Source organism: Colias eurytheme, chromosome 20 (genome assembly GCF_061535395.1).
Source record: "Colias eurytheme isolate Ceu_HAF_F1 chromosome 20, ilColEury1 Martin Lab GWU primary, whole genome shotgun sequence".
NCBI classification, from domain to species: Eukaryota; Metazoa; Arthropoda; class Insecta; order Lepidoptera; family Pieridae; genus Colias; species Colias eurytheme.
Window position 1 is genome coordinate 5,221,293 of NC_142999.1, and position 21,511 is coordinate 5,242,803.

General features: G+C 33.2%; 4 protein-coding genes across 6 annotated transcripts; 1 reads left to right on the plus strand and 3 right to left on the minus strand.

The window, feature by feature from the left end:
* Window positions 1-322: 322 nt before the first annotated feature.
* Window positions 323-1,430, minus strand: LOC149899632 (protein Abitram). The gene is made up of 2 exons (XM_090113761.1): window positions 1,354-1,430; window positions 323-1,096 (listed from the first exon to the last, which is right to left on the minus strand). Exon 2 carries the CDS (start codon window positions 888-890, stop codon window positions 345-347), a length of 546 nt encoding a protein of 181 aa, XP_089969887.1. The 5' UTR covers window positions 891-1,096; window positions 1,354-1,430; the 3' UTR covers window positions 323-344.
* A 953-nt stretch (window positions 1,431-2,383) lies between these two features.
* LOC149899633 (sarcalumenin) lies at window positions 2,384-12,318 on the minus strand. 3 transcript variants are annotated; one of them, XM_090113693.1, is made up of 11 exons: window positions 12,226-12,318; window positions 11,810-11,987; window positions 9,108-9,194; window positions 7,122-7,460; window positions 6,088-6,806; window positions 5,613-5,934; window positions 5,241-5,413; window positions 4,965-5,156; window positions 3,934-4,197; window positions 3,399-3,562; window positions 2,384-3,068 (listed from the first exon to the last, which is right to left on the minus strand). In XM_090113693.1, exons 2-11 carry the CDS (start codon window positions 11,889-11,891, stop codon window positions 2,858-2,860), a joined length of 2,553 nt encoding a protein of 850 aa, XP_089969819.1. In that variant the 5' UTR covers window positions 11,892-11,987; window positions 12,226-12,318; the 3' UTR covers window positions 2,384-2,857. The 3 variants fall into 3 exon arrangements, with proteins under 3 accessions (XP_089969819.1, XP_089969821.1, XP_089969820.1); XM_090113695.1 differs by having other exon boundaries at window positions 11,810-11,982; window positions 12,226-12,249; XM_090113694.1 differs by lacking the exon at window positions 12,226-12,318 and adding an exon at window positions 12,154-12,224.
* A 5,142-nt stretch (window positions 12,319-17,460) lies between these two features.
* On the minus strand, window positions 17,461-18,299 carry Polr2F (RNA polymerase II subunit RpII18). The gene is made up of 2 exons (XM_090113843.1): window positions 17,999-18,299; window positions 17,461-17,762 (listed from the first exon to the last, which is right to left on the minus strand). Exons 1-2 carry the CDS (start codon window positions 18,207-18,209, stop codon window positions 17,575-17,577), a joined length of 399 nt encoding a protein of 132 aa, XP_089969969.1. The 5' UTR covers window positions 18,210-18,299; the 3' UTR covers window positions 17,461-17,574.
* Window positions 18,300-18,697: 398 nt separating this feature from the next.
* Window positions 18,698-20,411, plus strand: RpS27 (ribosomal protein S27). The gene is made up of 3 exons (XM_090113705.1): window positions 18,698-18,802; window positions 19,128-19,347; window positions 20,263-20,411. The coding sequence occupies exons 1-3, from the start codon at window positions 18,797-18,799 to the stop codon at window positions 20,289-20,291; spliced, it is 255 nt and encodes an 84-aa protein (XP_089969831.1). The 5' UTR covers window positions 18,698-18,796; the 3' UTR covers window positions 20,292-20,411.
* Window positions 20,412-21,511: the final 1,100 nt, after the last annotated feature.

Here is a 21,511-nt window from a genome sequence, read left to right on the forward strand (position 1 = left end):
AGGGGACATGACCCGCCCCCAATCGTACCTACTTGTTAAACTAAAAAAAATGAATATATGCTATAATATTGCGTATTGTGCAGTCTAACTAACAGACAGAATATAATATAGTGACTTTGGAAGGGCCAAAGTTTCAGGCTCTAACTGCACCTATAAGCCTATAGCTATGCATGTACTATGGTCAAATAAGCACTCATGTTTTCATTATTTAAAAATGTCTGGATTTGTCTTTGTTAACATGAACAAGTATATGATTAATTATTCAAGAATTAAACCTAGTGTCTTAACTCAATAATGGAAACAGCAAATAAAAGACAAAAAATTCAAATGTAATAATTTATTTACTAATTACTACTAGCATTATCATTAACTATTTTTACATAATCTTCATATGTCAGAAGTTCTTTTTTTGTTGCATCAGATATTGCAATACTTGACAACATGATTGCAATAAATCCATCAGCATCTGGCTTTTTCTTTAATAATTCTGGATTGACAACTAACTCTTCATTGACTTCTATAAGAGTACTCTTCATACAACATGGTACATCAATGCTAGAACCATCTTCATACTCAATTTTACAAATTATAGATTTAGGAGTCAGCATCTGTCCGCCTTTCTTACTTTTCCCTTTCACAGAATTACTGAGCCTATCAACATTACCTACTGAAAAGTTCAGCTTATATTTTTTATCACTTTTAAAAAAGAAATGGCTTGGTGCAAGACATAATAAAGCAATTCGGTTTGAATGAAACATTAACATAATGTCATTATTCTTAATACCATTGAAATTTACAATAAACCTTTTGGCAAAATATCTATCTGTGAATGACTTATGATTGATAATGCTATCCGCATCTATGGATTCCAAGATGTTAGAAACCATCATGAATACCAGAAAACTGAGTTTTTAAAGACTATTTATAAGTTCTTTTCTCTTTCTTGTTGTGCTAATATTCTAGCTCGAATTGCTGCGTGTTTTATCTTAGACTCTTCATAATTTTGTTTTTGTCGTTGCAGCCGCTCAGCTTTAAGACACTTTCTCATATCACGATCATAATCATTACAATAACCAACGAATTTCAAGAAGGAATGCTGAAAGAAAAAATCGCTGTTTTATTAATATAACAAATAAACACATGCAAATCTCTATCTAGCAATAAAAACAAAACATTATGTAAGGAAATAATTCCAAAATCTCATTTCTAACCTCTATATGACAATCCTGCAATTTCCTTATGAAGACATTGCATTCATCAGTATGTAAATGCGCAGATAAGTCTGTGTGCATCACGTATAATAATAATCTGTAAACCCGTCTTAAAATATGAATAACTAATACATTAACTTACTTGTTCGACACAAAAATTATCGAGGTAGTTTTTGGATTTTATTTTTATCAAATCTTAAGTCAATGTCAGACGTCAGTTCCAAAGGGTCAGTTCCTGTCAGTTCAGTCTTTTACCCTAATTTAGTATTGCCACGCTTTTGTATAATAAATTTTGTTCCTCAAACATTATTTTCATGACTTTATAGATAGGGATTTATGGCTAAATAGACAGCGCAGTAGCGCTGATTGAAATGTGGAGAGGATTACTGCGCATGGTTACTATTCTATACTCATTAGTACCATGCAATTATACATAAATCATGATAGTATAAAAAAAAAAAAAATATTCAATGTAAAGTTTTCACTGTCCTACGATTTATAAGTATAGATTTCTTTCTACATAGTATTTTTTTGCCTTTTTATCTCTACTTTTTTGTAGACAAGCTAATGTAGAGTTAGTAGGTACTAATTACTAAATACTAACTCTACATTAAGTCTGCCGGAAAAAAGGGAGGTAAATTCAAAAATCTACGTAAGCTCTATTTCATACCAACATGATTTTGTTACTCGTAAATTATATAGAATTTGTAAAAAGTATTGGTAGATTTAACTAGATAATATAATTGCAATATTATGTGTAAAATTTAGGCTTTCGTAATATTTTTATCGTTTATTTACCTTACGTTATGGTCAATAGAAGAATAGAACATAAAATATATTTTTTTAAAGTGTAAAAGTATTTTGCTTTTGAGAATAATGCGTTTCTTGCGCTTATTGTATTGAAATAAGTCGTCACTGATCATTGCGCTACTATTAATTCACTGATTAGGAAAGTGTAGGTGCAGAAGATTGTAACAGAATTTTTGTGGATAATTTCTGCACCCGCTGGTTCTAAACTCATCAATCATGTAAATAATCTCCACTATCTGATTCAGTTCGGTTAGTTTACTAAATTAAGGAAAGTATCATCAGAATCTTCTAAAAGAGTTTCTCTCATAAAATTTTAAATATGTAGTTTGAACTCCTTATAAAATAGAAATAAAACAAAATAATTTTCCAGTATTTTTATTTATTACTTAAATAGTCAAGTCTTAATCTAACAAAGACATGGGTAGAGACCGCACTATAATTAATATGCGAGTGGATTTTAACTATAGTGCACCGGTTCATTTCAATAAATAAAAGTATTTATATTTCACTAACAAACTTTATAATAATGACTAGATTAATAAAAAATTACGTTCCGCCACGAATAGAAGTGAGGTGTTAATGAGGATATTGGAAGTGTCCGTTCGCTAAAGGTACTACGAAATCAAAATAAACAAAAATTCACGTCACATCATTCACGTCGAGAGTATGAACAAGCGAGTATTGAAGCAAATAAACATAAACAACGAATGGATGTAAATCGAAATGCGATTTAAAAAAAATAGTTGTCGCCGAATTGGTGAGAGAAATGCAAAATGTGCCCAAAAGGTGGGTCGTTCCATTCGCTAGAATGAGAAGCGTGTGCGGTCGCGGGGTGTTCAACTCTTGGGCATGCCCTGGGGCGCGGCGGTCTCCACCATCTTCTTGTACTTGCCGACGAGCTCGGGCAGGTCGTAGGCGATGGCGACGTCGAGCTTGTTGATGGGACAGCCGCGGAAGTACGTGCACGTGGCTGACAGCTGCTGGAATTCGTACAGCGGGTTCAGCCGGAAGAAGTCCCGGTACGTCTCGGGGTCGGGGAGGTCATACCTGTACAAATGCGATACATTAACAATATGGACATTTATTCAATTTTTATCAAGGTTCTTTTTAATACGTCACCAGTAAAAGGTAAACGTATAACTGCGTTATTTATTTGTAACCCATCCTATCTATTTGGTTCAGCCTTTGAGTTAAGTTTATAGATAAATCAATTATTTTTGTTAAGATAATTCTATTACTTCATACATACATTATTTTACATGTACAATACAATAATGGAAAAAAAAACAGATGAAAAAAATGGTTCACACTAGATTTTTCCTGATGACGTTAAATTCGTTACTATCGTATATTATCGCTAACAATATGTATACGCACCTAGAAATGTTAGTAAGTGTGCTGAGACCCTCGTAGATGTGATAGTTCTGAGGATTTTCAATAATAGCATCAGCGATAAGCTTCCTGTTGCCGAAAATGGTCTTGTGGTTGTAATATGTTGTTAGATAGCAGTCGACCATCTTTGCGTGATTCCTCACGCGCACCTAAGAAAAAAACACATAATATTTGTAAACTATATAGGTACTGTGTATAAAAAGTGTAATTAAATAATATGTACAAAAAAATTCTATTTTTAACCAAAAAAAGCGAAATAATTAATCTTATCACAATCTATAGTTAAACATTTAGGTATTATCTTTCACCTATATTTGAATTTTAAACCTAGATATAAATATCACACAAATCAGTGGCTTATTGTTGTGATCAACACATTTCCGTGATAAAAGAGAAAACTAATATTTGAATTTTTAACTTTTAATTTTGGTCCACGCCTACATAGTAATCCTCTACTACACAACTCACAAGCACACTACACAAACACCAAAAAATTGCCAAAGAGTCTCAAAAAACTCACCGCAAATCGTCTAGCGCTCGCGATTTTATTCTCAATGCGCTTATCCACAGCTTGCCTCAGGTCCCTCAAGAGCTCCCGCTCTTGGGCCTGCAGCAAGCGTACCGGAGCAGTCGCCTCAAACGGTATCGACCACAGAGACACTGTGTACATTACTGGCGGTTGGGGGGAACTCATGAGGGGCGAAATGTTCCAGATCAGAGCGCTCTGTACCCGCATCAGCTCTTCTGGCTTCACGCTGTCCGCTTTGTTGAGGACGATGCGTGTCTGGAATAGGTTAAATGGAAGTTTTGATACTAAGTTGTTGTGCCTAAATCAGAAACGTATAAGATTGACTTGATAGCATAATGTCTCGAGTTTCAACTTTGCAAAATATTTGAACTTCCATAAGTGTATTTCCTATTATTTTAGACGATTCATCGGGGAAAAAATAACATGTGTGCCGAGCACACGTGTCAGAAATGAAACTTCTTTGGCAAGATTCAAAGATACCAAAATCGTTGCCTTACTCCGGCGGTATTGCAGTGACGCGACGTTGAAATTTACGTCTAAAAAATATTCAAAAATATTTGCCGAAATATATTAATAATAATAATTGCTAGCGCCTAAATCATAAACTAACCGCCAATTCATGAATGTAAGTATGAATCGAAATGAACTTAAAATAAAATATGTGGCCTAAACAACAAAATAAATATCTCAGTGCATACAATGAAAATGATTCATGTAAAAAGTTACACTGGAAAGAATAGAGTATCTGTTTTTCTTATAGTGATGAAACATTGAAAGATCGTATTTAAAATCTAGTTCAAGAATTCGAAACGAACATCTCTGCGTTTATTTATTGCTCGATGAGTAATGTGTACAAGGCAGTGTTTATCACGCTAGTTTCAAGTCGGTTCATAAATCATATGCAGACGCAATATATTAGGTTTTACATAATAGAATATTATGTCAAACAGAGATATTATAATTGTCGTTACCGAAGAATATATTGCGGTACTATGTGAAGTTGTTGAGTCACTATTTCGTACCTGAGATTCCCTGCCCTTCAGTTGGTCGAGAATAGCCTCAGTTTCAGGACCGACATCAAGTTTGGATGGGTCGTAAACAAGGAATATAATATCGGCACGGTCAATGAACCACTGACAAGCGTCATTGAAGGGGAAGACTCGGGAAACTTGTTTCCGTACTTCCAGTATTCCAGGAATTTCCACAATATTGACCTAAAATAAGACAAAACATTATTATTTGATTGAAATCAATATTTTCCAATTGGTTTACCTACATGTTCATATGATATTACGTACCTTTTCCAATAATTTACTGGGGTATTTCAATCCTCTTAAACGCTCTTCTAATCCCTGTCCGAATTTCTGCAGCCCTGAGAAAGTCCAGTCAGCGGCTAATTGCGTGCCATCTAATACTTCCGGATCTTTACCGTGCATCAAAATGTTGAAGTATGCTGGAGATGGTTCTGCACCTGTAGAATTTTAATGTAAAATTTTTAATAAAAAAAGTTATTGGAATGCTTTTTATTTCGTGTTCTACCCTTACCCTACTGTACCCTTAGTATTATAATAATCCTTAATATTGAGAAGATATTTTAAAGCTTATAAGAGGTATTAAATGGTTCAATCAATAATATTACATGCAAACGTTTGTAAATGTATAAAGCTCACCTGTTCTTAGTGACCACTCGGTGAATTCCAATCCTGTGAGGTAATTCAAAATACTCGATTTTCCGCCACTCCAAGGTCCCATAAATAAGACTAGAGGTTTAGAGAATATTTCGGGGTCGCCAAAGTGCCTGTTGCTCAAGTCTCTATACTTGTAAAGTCCCTCTAAAGGTTTGATGGAATTCTCATAGACCCTCTTCAAATCTCGAAGAACGATATCAGCTGATTTCTCGATGATAAGTTCTGATTCACTTGCTTCCTCGTCCAAACGCAATATTTGGATGATATGGTCTCGGCTTCTTAGGTTTTCGGGAATTTCACCAGTCTGAAAGGACATGATATGAGCAAAATGTAATTTTAATTTACGCCACAAGACACGTAACTTTGCGCTTATTCTAACTCGAAATTAAAACTAAACTATATCCAGAGTTTTAAAAATTTATATATGTGATTGATTATCCAAGTAGAAAAACATTACCAGTAACAAATCTTCCTCAGGAGCGCCTTCAGCCTCCTCTTCCGAAGCAGCTTCTTCAGATGGCTCTTGTCCTTCTTCACTACCTTCAGTTTCACCTTCCGCAGCTTCAGTTTCTTCGCTTTTCTCTGCTACATCTTCTTCACCTTGTTCTGCTGAGACATCCTTTTCTTGAGATTCTTCTTTTTGTTCCACAGATTCACCGTCTTCTTCTTTTGTTTCATCTTCTTTTGATATGCCTTCTTCTTCTTGAGATTTGTCACCTTCTTCTTGAGATTTATCACCTTCTTCTTGAGATTTGTCTCCTTCTTCTTGAGATTCCTCAGCCGCCTCCTGGCTTTCTTCTACTGCTTCATCAGTTTCAGCCTTTTCTTGAGATCCATCTTCTTCTTCTGATTTTGTTTCTTTACTATCATCGCCTTCTTCAACTTCCTGTTCAGCAGCTGGTTCTTCTTGTGATGCTTCTTCAGAAACTTCTGCTTTTCCTTCCTCTTCTTCTAAAGATGCCGTTTCAGCTTCTTCACTTTCTGCGCCTTCCTTACTTTCTTCTTCTAATCCAGGTTCCTCTTTGTTATCTTCTTCTCCTTCTTTACTATCCTGCGCATCTTCCTGAGTATCTTCCTGGGTATCCTCTTTACTGCCATCGTCTTCAGGAGTTTCTTCTTGTGATTGTTCTGTACTTTCTTCCTGTGTTTCGGCTTGTTCTATTTCTTCACCACTTTCTACAACAAATATTAATTTAATTAAAGCTAATTATGTGCATAAGGTTATTTTTATTCGACTTATGTATATAAATTCTATTCGGACGAGCATTATGAATCGAAAAAAAAAGAATATATTAAACATCAGTATTGTTATATTGGATTTTAAGAAAGAGATTTCAAAATGTGGGCTATTACTCAATTATTATAAAAATAGCATGATCATTTTACTATAACTTATCATAATATTTACCTACTTTAATTTAAATTAAAAACACGAATTGCGATAGCTACATGAACTAAGAACTCGCACTAACGAAAATTAATTGTAAATACCTTTTTCGTCTTCTTGCTCATCAGCAGATGCTGTTTCTTTGCTGTCTCCACCTTCATCTGCTGTTTGTTCGGCGCTGTCTTCTCCTGTTTCATTCTCCTCCCCTTTATCATCTTCTTTCGATTCGTTGTCGGCTGAGACTTCTTGTTCGTCTTCGTAAGAGACTTGAGACACGTACGGCTCATCAGCTACTTCTACAGATGGAGCATCTTCTACTTCTTGACTGTCAGCTTGCTCTTTGCTGTCATCGTCTGGTAAAGCAGCTCCATCTTCCGTTGAAATGTCTTCTTTTGTGTCATTATCTATACTTATTTCACTAGACTCTTGTTTTTCTTCTGTATCTGAAATGCCGATTTGCATTGAGATCGAATAAAGATTAAGATATATAAGTATAGTGTAAATCATCAAATATGTATTTACATTGCACAGCTATGAACGTTTTTATTTTCCATTATTTAATTCATTCAATAGCCACTTTATATTAATGTATATTAAAATCAAAAAACAAGAAAACCATTTATTTTAGTATTATTATTTTGCAAAGTCAATTAAACTTTAACTTATACACATACAATCAGTTCCTAATAAAAGTTTACTATTGGTAGAGTTTTTTCAAAAAACAAAGAGCGCACGCGCGGGCGGCCTCCCCGCATCGTTCATTGGGCGCGGTTTTTTAAATTGTTTGATATCGGTATCGGTTGTTTTATAATCGGCGATACCGATATATCGGCTTGCCGATTATATCGGCCGATATATCGGTATCGGTATCGGTATCGTTACATCTCTATATATTATGAACATATTTTATTACAGATTTGTATTAGCTTATTATTTTAAGTATCGTAACATAACGTGTTGATGTAACATTCGCCATCTGCAACATGTTCTTTGAAAATTTACATAATCAAGAATTGATTTAAACATAACATAACTTTTATATTACAGCTTATTATTCATTAATAACAATACCCAAAGAAGCGATTATTTTAAAAACAACATAATAAAGTAACTTTTAACACAACTACTGCAAAAAGTTAAAAGCTTTAAACCAGAACATGTAAGAAGATAACGTTTCGTTACAAAGCAACATTGCTTTACATAGTTACATAACTAGGTACTTTTTATATTCATACTTTTTATTGAGTAGGTAGTATTTAAAGCACCTGGAAGTTTATTGGAGCCATATAATGGTTAATTAATGATTTACATTGGTTGTGTGTTCTTTAATGTTGATTGTCCATTAAACTTATATTATAGCAATGTCGTTTGCGTTTTGTATTATGTACTTAACATCAAAGCAAAATCAAGCATAATCCCTAATTCTTGCTGGGCCCGCTTATTCTATTATTACTGACCAACGCAATAAATGGGTGACGCTCACTACTGCCCCAGTTAAAATAGAATCAACAACTGTAAAACTTGTTCGTTCAATTCGAGGTTATTCTAGTTATAAACCAGCGAGAAGAACATTTTTCATAGTGACGTCAATAATTTGTTTTACGTCATCCGAAAATTAAAGTTGGGTTCCTAATTATCGTGCTAATCGAATGGCATTGTAAACTTAACTCATATGACTTACTATAATGAGAGCAACTAGTGTATGTACATATGTTTGCAACAACAAACGGAAAAATAAAAACAGACTTGATAAAAATATTACTTCTTCTGTAAGTACTTTAAATTAAACATTTGCGTTACAGCACAAAATAAAAAAAAATACATTTATATATCTTCAATAGATTCTTCTTGTAATATAAAATCTAGTCAAGAAAAACTAAAAACTGAACGGCAAAGCCCAATAAAACTGATGAGTAACGATAGCGATTATTGTTATTTTTGGCATCGAGATCAGAAAGATATTTTATAGTTATATAATTGTCAACTATTTATGGGTTATGATAATAAAAATAATGAGTATTGTGTTCATTCTTAAATGAAGTAATACTAAACTAAGGAATAAATAAAAAATCAAATTACTTTGGCAATACCTGGTTCTGTATCTCCTGACTCTAGCTCTTTAAGAGCTTTCTCGATGTACGGACGGCATTGTGATTCTAAAGGTACGTCGTCATCGGCTGAAACAAAAGTTTTGCACAACATATAAAAGCTTATATATTTTGACTTCCATCTTATACTGTATATCAACCTAAATTAGAGGTCACTGGCGGGGAACGTATCTACTGCAATAGCAGGTAGCGACCGATTTACGAACCAATTAAGTAATCAAATAGTTTATTGAATATGAATAATAATTCGTACATTTATTGAAAAAAAGCAATATAGACACAGGTAAACTATTAAAAAAGCTGAATTTAACTGACTTAAACTTTTAAGTAACTAAGCAATTAAATATTTGTCTCTATGTAGAGACATAATAATATAGTTTAGAGTAATTTTCAATTAAATAACAAAGCAAAAACAAAAGAAATGTGTGGTTGAATAAATTGTCAGCCAATAATTACTCGGGAATTTTGTAATTACCAACTGAAGGTTAGCAATGTGTTGCTCTTAATTACAATTAAAATAGATTAGATAAATTTAGAGAGATGCATCTTCCTTTGTAAACTTCGGTAGAGATTTTTTAATCACAATACTTGTAACGACGCTATTGACACTGCAACGTTTTATTTTAGTATATTGTTTTTAAAAATAAATGACAATAAGGTACACTTATGTATCATCGCTTATAATTGTAGGTATACCTATTAAAAACATTGATTAGGTACGTTCCTAGAAGCAATATTGCGGATTTTATAGTAACTAAGTATAGGGCATTCGATAAATAATTTTTTCATGCGAATTTCGCTAATTTTGTTAACTAGCTCATAAAAATAATCTCTATCTTCAATTGATCGAATTAGACAGGTGCCTAATTCAAATGTAAATACTAGTTTTTAATCCTATTCAGTTTTCTTATTCCACAATAAGCTATTTTTTCTAGTTTGTATCCATTTACAACTGTTATTTTAGACTTTATTTTAGTTTGTTTCCATTTACAACTGTTGTTTTATATAAGTTAAAATTGATTAATTTGTTATTTTTGCAGTTTTTCATCGAAATGCCACATACAAATTGTTTTATATCGCACAGTGCATCCATCTATTAAACATAAAAAAACAATTACACACAACAACGAAAACTTCAAAGACGGATATTACAATAACATTTTAACAATAGATAAAATGTCCGGAAAAAATCTTAAAATAAATAATTATGTAGTTAAGTATTTTTTTTTTTTTAATTTTTCATGGCTCTTTTAAAAGGTTTTAAGTGTTCTTAAACATGGACTATTTTTATTAATGTAATTAGAAACATCATATTAGCGTGAAGGACTCATATCAACGTCATCTGGAAGCTCTTGTATTTTTGGTCAGGGTTAAATATTTATGAACAACAGTTTCTCCTACATTATAATTATTGAGCTACTGTACTAGCGGTCCGCCCCGGCTTCGCCCGTGGTACATATTTACGTTTTCTCTACACAAAAACCATCCTCGTACTTCAAGGAATATAATAAAAAAAGAATTATCGAAATCGGTTCAGCCGTTCTCGAGTTATGCGCTTACCAACACATTTTGCGATTCATTTTTATATGTAAGATTGAGTAGGTAGGTTTAAGTATATGTTTGAGTATTTTTTTCCAATACTTAGGTATGCATAGGTTGCAGGTAATGTTTGTTTATGAAACTACCCTCAACAAAGATGTATTAAATAGATTAAGTTGTTAATTAATTAAAATATTTATAATGAAAATACCTAAAGGTAACTAGGGCGTAAAAATATTAATAGTCTACAGTATTTGTTTGAAACTCCAGCAATTTAAAAACAGCAATTAACATTGTTTTTCTTATTTAGAAGTACCTACATAAAATACTGAAATCATAATAATATGATGACCTTGTAAGTTTTTGATAGATACATACGATGCTGATAATTTATGCTTATATTGTACCTAATGGTAGCGTCAGTTTTCTACATTTTTCCGCTGAATCAATCTCTTCCCTACATCGTCAAGTTCATGCACTGAAACATGCTTTTGATCTAAATACTTTTATGCTTGACAATAAACATTTTGTGTAGTTAGGTACGATAACAATAACCACCTAAGAACCTTTTAATGTAGGATTAACATCCTCATCTCTCTCCTTTACCTTATTAAAATTGGACGATAATCAAATTCAGATGCAATAAAATTATGTTATAATTACCTACATTACATTGTATGTACTTGTTTTCTTACTATATACAACATAGGTCAATTATTATGTAAAAATTATGATTTGACCTATTTCCGTGTCACATTTTTATAATGTCGTCACGATCCTATCGTTTTTCACAAGATGGCGACGCATAACGACAATTCCCTGTATTTCTATTTATGTAGCTATGACGAGTCGAATGTCTGGCTATTACATATCCTCGCTCTGCTCTCATTAGCATCATGAATTCAATAGGACACAGATACGAGATAAAATGTAGCCCAAATCACCTTGTAGTATGAATATTCGCTTAAGGTTATCGCCAGAAATAGAGCACAAACGCGCTTTTTACATAATTTCAGCGCAAGTTACGCCGAAAATAGCATTAGTGACGCAGAGCGCACGCAGAGAGCGCGCGTCCCACTCGTCCCCAGACAAATATTGCAAGTGAGCACTCGCTCGTTCGTTGAAAACTGAAGTCTGAAACTTACCTCTCGCAGCGAGTGCGAGCGTCGACACGGCAAACAACATGCACAACAAATACCTCCATAACTTTAACCTCTTGGTCCACATGTTTAATGTTAAGCCTGGTAATCCAGGCTATTTAGTCATTTGCACTCACACTCGCGCACCCGATCCGTCGTTGTACGGACGCAAAACACATCTACACTGAAACCGAAAATTTCACTATCCCGACCTAACCCGGCATGCAATGTTGAAGGAATGCATCCCGCGTTAGAACTCCATTGAAATGCGGTCAAAGTCGATTTAATAAAATAGAAAAAAAGTTGAAAAATTCGTTAATTAATTGTTTAATGATCGCTTTATTATTAACCGCAATTAAATGGCCGTCATGTGGGTAACGTCGAGCAAATCGCGTCTGTACACTCGGTTACGTCGAACGTACTCTATTTCCGGAGACAGCACAGCATCGCTGGTCGAATGGGTACTGGCGCAAGAGCAGGCGGCTCCCCGCGCAGAAAGCTCCATAGGAACTCGTGCCAAGCGCAAGCGGGTAGCGGGACGCATGCATCCGTCACAGGGACATTCACGTTAAATTCTCTCCTAACTCAAAATTCACTACAAGAAGACCTACCTTGAGATAGGATCAGTCCATAAAACTCTTAAGTTACGTTATCTACCTACTTCATCACATTTCAATAATCATGATCATCATTAGCCATCATTCATACTGAAAAAATTGATGTAGGAAAGTGTACAAATTTACAGATTAAATACATTAAGCCAAGCTAGGGAATATTAGCGACAGGCTCCCTAAAAATGTTATTGGTGACCACCTATGTATACGCAATCGAGGCTTATGCGAAGGACCTCACTTTATATATAGTGTGGATTCCATAAGTCGACAGGAGCTAAAAATCATTAAAACTGAAAAAAATATGCACAATGAATGCGCTATGAAGGTTACTGAAAATATTAAAACATATTTGCGACTATAAATACGTATCTATGTATTGTTCTCGTTAAACCGCAGTAAAAAAGATTACAAAGTTAAAATGTTTCTAGATTCCTGTCGGACCATGCTAACGCAAATATCTAGCTGGGTATATCGCATTTATAACTAGATTATTGAAGCGTCTATTCACGACGTGTAAGAGATAAAAGAAAGAATTTAGTGCCCTATAAAATCGGTGGGACGCCAAAAGATTACTGAAGATTAAGCACTATAATGATAAGTGACTGATGATCGGTTGTGATTAATATTGGCCGCCGGAGTACAATATCAGTTGGCACGGGTCAACCTCGACCATCCGCTTAAATATTTCAAACTGGCATACCTGAAATTACTGCACTCTCGTGTAACTGATCAGCTGCCTTATCTATGAGTGTTGCTGATCTCTATTTACTATTCGCAAAATGTTCGCCTTACTTCAGCTCCAGGAATTACCTGAGTAGTAATGTGTTAATTAGGAACTCATTTATATGAAAGAGGTTGTATGTTAATTAGGAACTCATATATACTTATTACATGAATTATATTTGGATTGAAAAAATGCATAATATTAATACATATAAATTTTGGTCATTTTACTTTAGGTACGCTTTCAATCGCAAATTAAAGGACTCTTTTTGCTTTAAAAGAACTGAATATAAAACTAATAAAACAAACGCATTAATAAAAACCAATAAACTCATTACTAGCATTTTTTTGCACATACGTACATCCTTTCGTACCACATTGCAATGGTAGAGATTGCTGTTTAGCGATAGCCGACTCATGTACCCTCTAACTACAAACGATGCATTTTTGTGGTATTGTTCATTTATTTTTTTACTTAGTATAATAAAAAGTTTATTGTTTAATGATAAACTACTCATAAATGCGAAATTTTATATTTTTGATTGTTTGTGACTCCTTCACGCAAAAACTGCTGAACTGATTTTCATGAAATAAAAGGAACGGGAACTAAAGCGAAACTGCGAGCTAAATTTTTTTTTATTAGGCCTCACATGGGCCTCACTGAAAATTTAATGCTACGCTCACGCGTTGACAACTGTAACAAGGAGACAGATAACTAGCGCAAGCGCAAAGCTGATAATACCTAATGGCCTCGTCAAATAAGACACTGGAAATAACCATGATTCCCGGAAAGCCAAATTTTGGTGGAGGATTGGGATTTAGGTTGTACTTAACAAATAAAATTTTTAAAAATCCCCATCGATCATGTGTGCTACAAAAGTTATTCAAGGTCAAAGATCGAAATAGTTATCAGGATTTTAGATTTTTTACGAAAACGATAAATTTTATAAAAAAAACCTCAACCCAATGTTCTAGAATCTAGATATTATGTAATATGCTCTACAAAAATGGTCATGATTTCTTTCCTTTGAGTTTAACCATTCCTGTAATATCGCGATTTTAAGAGCCCTTGTGGATGGCTAACTTTGCCACCAATTGTCAATTGACCTGAACAACAACACCTTCACTTGTTCTTACATTTCAATGCACAAAATCGAATATAAAGTGAATTGGAGAATTTATAAATGCCACATTACTCATTAGTTGTATAATGCATCTACCTCCCTAGAAGACATGGGACTTCACTATATTAGATTACTCATTACGATATTTTTACTTCTACACTTATAATAAAAACCTGAAGATTTTTTTGTTTGAACAGGTTAATCTCGAGAACAACTTTCAACTACGGAAACAATTTCAAAATTTATTTCACTGTTGGATATGTCCATGATCCCCTGAATAATCAAATATGTAATTATATAATATCAACTATGATGAAAACGAAAGGCAATTTGACATGGTGTTTTCTTAAATTCATAAAATACTTGTAGTCCATTGAATAAAAAGTTCTAGAGTGCGTGAGTTAGTAACGTAAAATGTTTTTTCGGAAACATGTCAAGAGTCCCTAGGTAATAAACATACTAAAACCCCGGGACACTAGGAGGAGCCCCGGAGTGGGGGGAGGGGGGAAATGGGACCATTTTTTCATGTTTCACTTAAATCTCAAAAACAGTACATGTTAGAGAAAAACTTTCAAGGAAAAGTTGAAAGGCCATAAAATTATCTACAAGTTGTACCTACATCATTTTTTCCTATATCCTACCGTTTCTGAGTTATACGCAGTAAAAAATGAATTTCGCTCAAACAATTTCCCCATATTACACATCAATCAATCAAAAAATATTTCTTTCTTCCAAAAAACTCAAATGTGCAACTTGTGACTGGTACTGATAGATTGCTCTTAATTAGGTCTATAATTGGTAAAATAAACACATTCCGCCATGGAAGCCTTTAGGAGGAATCGTTTGTCAAAATATTATATTAGGGTAGTTTGAGTTACTGAACTTGATCTTTTTATTTTTTTCTTCCAAAAAAACTCAAAAGTGCAACTTGTGACCGGTACAGATAGATTGCTCATAATTAGGTCTATCATTGATAAAAATACCAGATTCCACGACGGTGGCGTTTACGGGGAATTGAATTTTGATTAGGGTAGTTACTGAACTTGATCTTTTTATTTTTTTCTTCCAAAAAAACTGAAAAGTGCAACTTGTGACCGGTACTGATAGATTACTCTTAATAAGGTCTATAATAGGTAAAATAAACACATTCCTCCATGGAAGCCTTTAGGAGGAATCGATTGTTAAAATATTATATAAGGGTAGTTTGAAATACTGAACTTGATCTTTTTATTTTTTTCTTCCAAAAAACTCAAAAGTGCAACTTGTGACCGGTACTGATAGATTGCTCTTAATTAGGTCTATAATTGGTAAAATAAACACATTCCTCCATGGAAGCCTTTAGGAGGAATCGATTGTCAAAATATTATATTAGGGTAGTTTGAGTTACTGAACTTGATCTTTTAATTTTTTTCTTCCAAAAAACTCAAAAGTGCAACTTGTGACCGGTACAGATAGATTGCTCATAATTAGGTCTATCATTGATAAAAATACCAGATTCCACGACGGTGGCGTTTACGGGGAATTGAATTTTGATTAGGGTAGTTACTGAACTTGATCTTTTTATTTTTTTCTTCCAAAAAAACTGAAAAGTGCAACTTGTGACCGGTACTGATAGATTACTCTTAATAAGGTCTATAATAGGTAAAATAAACACATTCCTCCATGGAAGCCTTTAGGAGGAATCGATTGTTAAAATATTATATAAGGGTAGTTTGAAATACTGAACTTGATCTTTTTATTTTTTTCTTCCAAAAAACTCAAAAGTGCAACTTGTGACCGGTACTGATAGATTGCTCTTAATTAGGTCTATAATTGGTAAAATAAACACATTCCTCCATGGAAGCCTTTAGGAGGAATCGATTGTCAAAATATTATATTAGGGTAGTTTGAGTTACTGAACTTGATCTTTTAATTTTTTTCTTCCAAAAAGCTCAAAAGTGCAACTTGTGACCGGTACAGATAGATTGCTCATAATTAGGTCTATCATTGATAAAAATACTAGATTCCACCACGGAGGCGTTAACGGGGAATTGAATTTTATTAGGGTAGTTACGATACTTGAACTTTTTATTTTTTTTCTTCCAAAAAACTCAAAAGTGCAACTTGTGACCGGTACCGATAGATTGCTCATAGTTAGGTCTATCATTGATAAAAAAACCAAATTCCACCATGGAGGCGTTTACGGGAAATTGAATTTTATTAGTGTAGTTAGTTAAAAAGTTCAAGTATCGTAACTACCCTAATAATATTCAATACCTCCTAAAGGCCTCCATGGTGGAATCTGATTTTTTTATCAATGATAGACCTAATTATGAGCAATCTATCGGTGTCGGTCACAAGTTGCACTTTTGAGTTTTTTCGAAGAAAAAAAATAAAAAGTTCAAGTATCGTAACTACCCTAATAAAATTCAATTCCCCGTAAACGCCTCCGTGGTGGAATCTAGTATTTTTATCAATGATAGACCTAATTATGAGCAATCTATCTGTACCGGTCACAAGTTGCACTTTTGAGTTTTTTGGAAGAAAAAAATTAAAAGATCAAGTTCAGTAACTCAAACTACCCTAATATAATATTTTGACAATCGATTCCTCCTAAAGGCTTCCATGGAGGAATGTGTTTATTTTACCAATTATAGACCTAATTAAGAGCAATCTATCAGTACCGGTCACAAGTTGCACATTTGAGTTTTTTGGAAGAAAGAAATATTTTTTGATCGATTGATGTGTAGTATGGGGAAATTGTTTGAGCCAAAATCATTTTTTAATGCGTATAACTCAGAAACGGTAGGATATAGGAAAAAATGATTGGTATACAACTTGTAGATAATTTTATGGCCTTTCAACTTTTCCTTGAAAGTTTTTCTCTAACATGTACCGTTTTTTAAATTTAAGCGAAAAATGAAAAAATGGACCCATTTCCCCCCTCCCTCCACTCCGGGGCTCCTCCTAGTGTCCCGGGGTTTTAGTATGTTTATTACCTAGGGACACTTGACATGTTTCCGAAGAAACATCTTACGTTACTAACTCACGCACTCTAGACCCCCTTTGGAGGGACTCATTCAATGGACTATTGATAAGAGCTGGTAGTCTGGATGATGCCATATTCATAACTTTAACCCTTACACCAAATACTCTATATAAGTCTTGTAGTATGTATTAGGAAATATAAATCTAAGTTAAAATAAAACTACATATATTGAATGTTTAAAATCTTTTCATACTTCAACAACCATTCATCTGCTTAGAAATCGTAAAAATATTTGTCTTATTGTATATACTTATAAAAATATGTTATCAAAAAATTATTCTATTAATGGTCAATTATAATTAGCTCATCTATACTCCAATCTTCATAGGAATGATCAGGAAGGTATCTTCGGATGATGATTGGAATTTTTCTTTGCTTTAGCTCTTTCATAGCTATTTGGAGTGGATCAGTTTCACCCTCTAATTCAACCATAACTGGGGCACACATTGCTATTTGTAGGGCTCTGGTACCTGAAATATTGAACAAATGATTAAGAATGATATTTATTGATATAATATCAGCTTCAATACTATTAAAAACTCCCCAAAACAATCAAATAATATTAAAACTTTTGGTACATAATAGTGTATCCTTTGTAAGAATGAAATAGTGGTAGCTAATAAATTCTAAATTCAAATTCCTTAGCATGTTTTGCTTTGCTTCTACTTTAACGTGATAACACAAGATACATAATAAAAGCCTTTACCTAGTACTCTGGCTCGTTCGTATTTTGTCATATATCTAGTTGTTATCCTTTTAGATTTCTCTACACCTCCACCAGCCTGGCCAGGAGCAAGGCACTGAACATTGTAACCGTCCTCCTCTTGTTCCTCGGCCTCTTCTATGTTGGGGTCTTCTTCTACCATATCATCGTAATCTCCACCTCCATCCTCACCATCATATTCTTCGTCAGCCATTATTATTTAGATAATTTGAGGAATTTACGTTGTTTTATATCAAAAAGAGGTTGCAATTTACAAAAAAAACATGCAGATGCCTCAGACTGATGCTATGCTATATAGAAATTGAAGTGACATAATGACATTGACGTTTAGCAAAGACAATTTTTTTTTTAATAAAAATAATTAAGGTACAAGTCTTTTTCTACACTGAATATTTATATAAGATTTTATACCTATTAATGTACAGATTTATTGTAAAATATGTGGTAAAATAGCATAATTCTTAACTTTTTATAGATTAATATAAACTGATTCTTTAATAAATAAAACTTCTATTGCGTACGATCAAGTTAGATACAAAATTTACATTACATTAACAATGTATATTGTTGCTTTTAAATACGATATTAAAATACGTTTGCTTACATTTTATTTAAATTAAATACGTTTGTCTTCATCATGAATCATGAAAAATTTTACCAATTAAAATAAAATGATGGCAGCCCTCGTTTACTTCTGAACATAGATAATACACTAATTTCTAGGTTGTCTTTGTCACACATGTAGTTTCCCTTTTCTGGTTCTGCATCGAAGCTGAAACCATGCCGGTGTGTATTTTTCCACATCTAGAATGAAAAATTCAGCTGCATTTGGTTGATTTGTGATATTTGAGTAGTGTAATTACCGTATCGCATGTAGTTTGTAAAGTTGTTAGTGATCCGCAGCTCTAGTGCGTGCAAATCAAGATAAACACATGGCACTCTTTGACGTTTCAAATACCTGATACGATATTCGAAGTTTTTTGTAAAAACACCAGTGATTGTGTTGAAATTGTTCAAATATATGCAATAATATACTTTAATAGAACTTTCCTTTAACTCCGATATTGTTTTTGTGCCATACCAAAAACTAACCTAAGTGTTGATATTTCAGCTCGCAATTGACTTATTGCACCCGTCGCCTGCATCTGAGAGGAGGAAGCACAAGCTCAAAAGGCTTGTGCCACATCCAAACTCATATTTCATGGATGTGAAATGCCCAGGATGTTATAAAATCACAACCGTATTCAGTCACGCTCAGAGGGTAGTCGTATGTGCAGGATGCTCAACGATCCTCTGCCAACCAACAGGAGGTCGTGCTAGACTAACTGAAGGTAAATATGACATCAAATATTATCATATTTTAAAATGTTTTTTAGTTTATGACCCAATATCAATAACCATAGCATTAAAATTATACATATGATCCATAGCATTTTGCTTTTACAATAAAAGCAATGCAAACAAAGCAAAGTTAATAAAGAAATCAATTTAATAATATGAACTGCAAAAAAGTACAATTTTAGTCAAAACATCAGATTGTGAATCACTTTCATATGTAAACTAACAAGCCTTTTATGAACTAGTTGGCTAATGTTATGAAATTGTTTCACAAAAAAGCAATTTCACAACACAGTTTTCTAATATTTCACAATTATGTTACTCATGATGTGGTCTTCATCTCTTTTGTTTATTTGTGCATCTAATAGTGTCACAAAATTCATAGCATAGCATAATTAACATAATATTTTAAATGTGCAGTACTATCAATGTTTATTTGCTATTTTATTGTAATGCCAGCTAAATTAGTCAATAATATTTATTCCATATTCCTGACCTTTTTACTGATACTATTTTCCCCACCATTGAAATAATATTGTTTGCCCACATTGGGTTTGTTTGAAATATTCTACGAATAGTGTTTATTTTACAATATTTATTTATTAATTTATTATGCCTATTTTACAATATTTATTTATTAATTTATTATACCTACATACATTACATATCAATTAATTTTTTTATAGATTTATAGGAATGCTTGTTCGCCAGGTTCTTTTGAAACTCATTTCAAGCACCTGTCTCTTACATTTTTTGATGATCTCAAAAATGAGCGAGTAAATTATAAAACTTGCATTGCAAAACTGCTAGTTTTATATATTTATGATCAAAAATTGGGTAGTCATATGTATTTAAGCTTGTCTTTATCGTGTATCATAATTTTTACATTTGTAATGTTTTTGTTTCAGGATGTTCATTTAGGAGAAAACAACATTAAGCCGCCTGGAGAGAGAGCCCTAATTTAAGATTTGCATTTTTATTTCCAATTGTATGAATATTTTTCTTATTCATCCGATTTGTTAAAGCATTATAAATAAAGGCTTTTTCAAAGGGTAAATGTGGTTATTATTTAAACAAAACCTTATGTAGGGCAATCGCAAATATTAATTGCAAGCATTTTTATTTTATGCAATATACAGATGAGAGGGGAGTTTCTATCTATCAAAATAGCAGGAAAAAGCGTTGCTTGTAGCAAATTATTTAATTTAAAATATTATAAGGCCTAATATATAGCAAAAAAAAATAAGAAAATACTTACTGCTAACAATTAATTAAATTAATAAAAAGAAAAAAACGAGTATGACAGATGGGAATATTCTTTTAAGCAAAAATACCATTCCTTTTTTTAGTTTTAGCCTATAACACACATAAATTATTCTTATGATAACAACGGTGGATGCTGTAAAGCGTGCTAAAGAAGACATACATACGCTTGAGAAACATTACCCTCCTGACACAGTCGGGGTAAAAAAAGTGTAAAATATGTTTGTCAAAAATTCAATCAAAATAATATGCACCTGTTATTATTAATTGTTAACCAACTTCAGAAAAAGGAGGAGCTTATTTCGACAGTTATTTTTGTTTGTAATACCTCAGATATTCAGACTGCGTGAACCGATTTCTATAATTCTTTTTTTATTGAAAATCTGGTACCTGCGACGGCGACCCATTTAAATATGTTTGAAATAATAAAAATCTAGCCGAGGTTACCCGACACGACTACTTTAACCGATTTTAACCTTTTGACCGCCAGAGCAAAAACGCATCGCCGTGCCCTCCACGCCAAGCCACAAATTCAATGAGATAACCTTGAAAATAGTAGGGAGTCCAAAATGTTATCGATAAACATAATAATTCACGTCTGAATATTTGAATAAACAGCTTATAACACAAAAATAATATTTATTTAACCTCATCTCCTACTGTAAAAACTTAAGACCACATTTATAGCAACTATCAACAAAAAAAATCAACCTTTTGAGATACAAAAATACATATAAAATTGCAGCAAGTTACAGCACTATTCTCTATCAGTTACGCCCCATTGGCATGTATACATGCCAATGGCGCGGGCAACCATCCTTTTTTTTATAATCTCTCGCTTCTGATTAGGGATGTAGCTGTATATTATTATAACTTATCGAGTTTATTTATTAA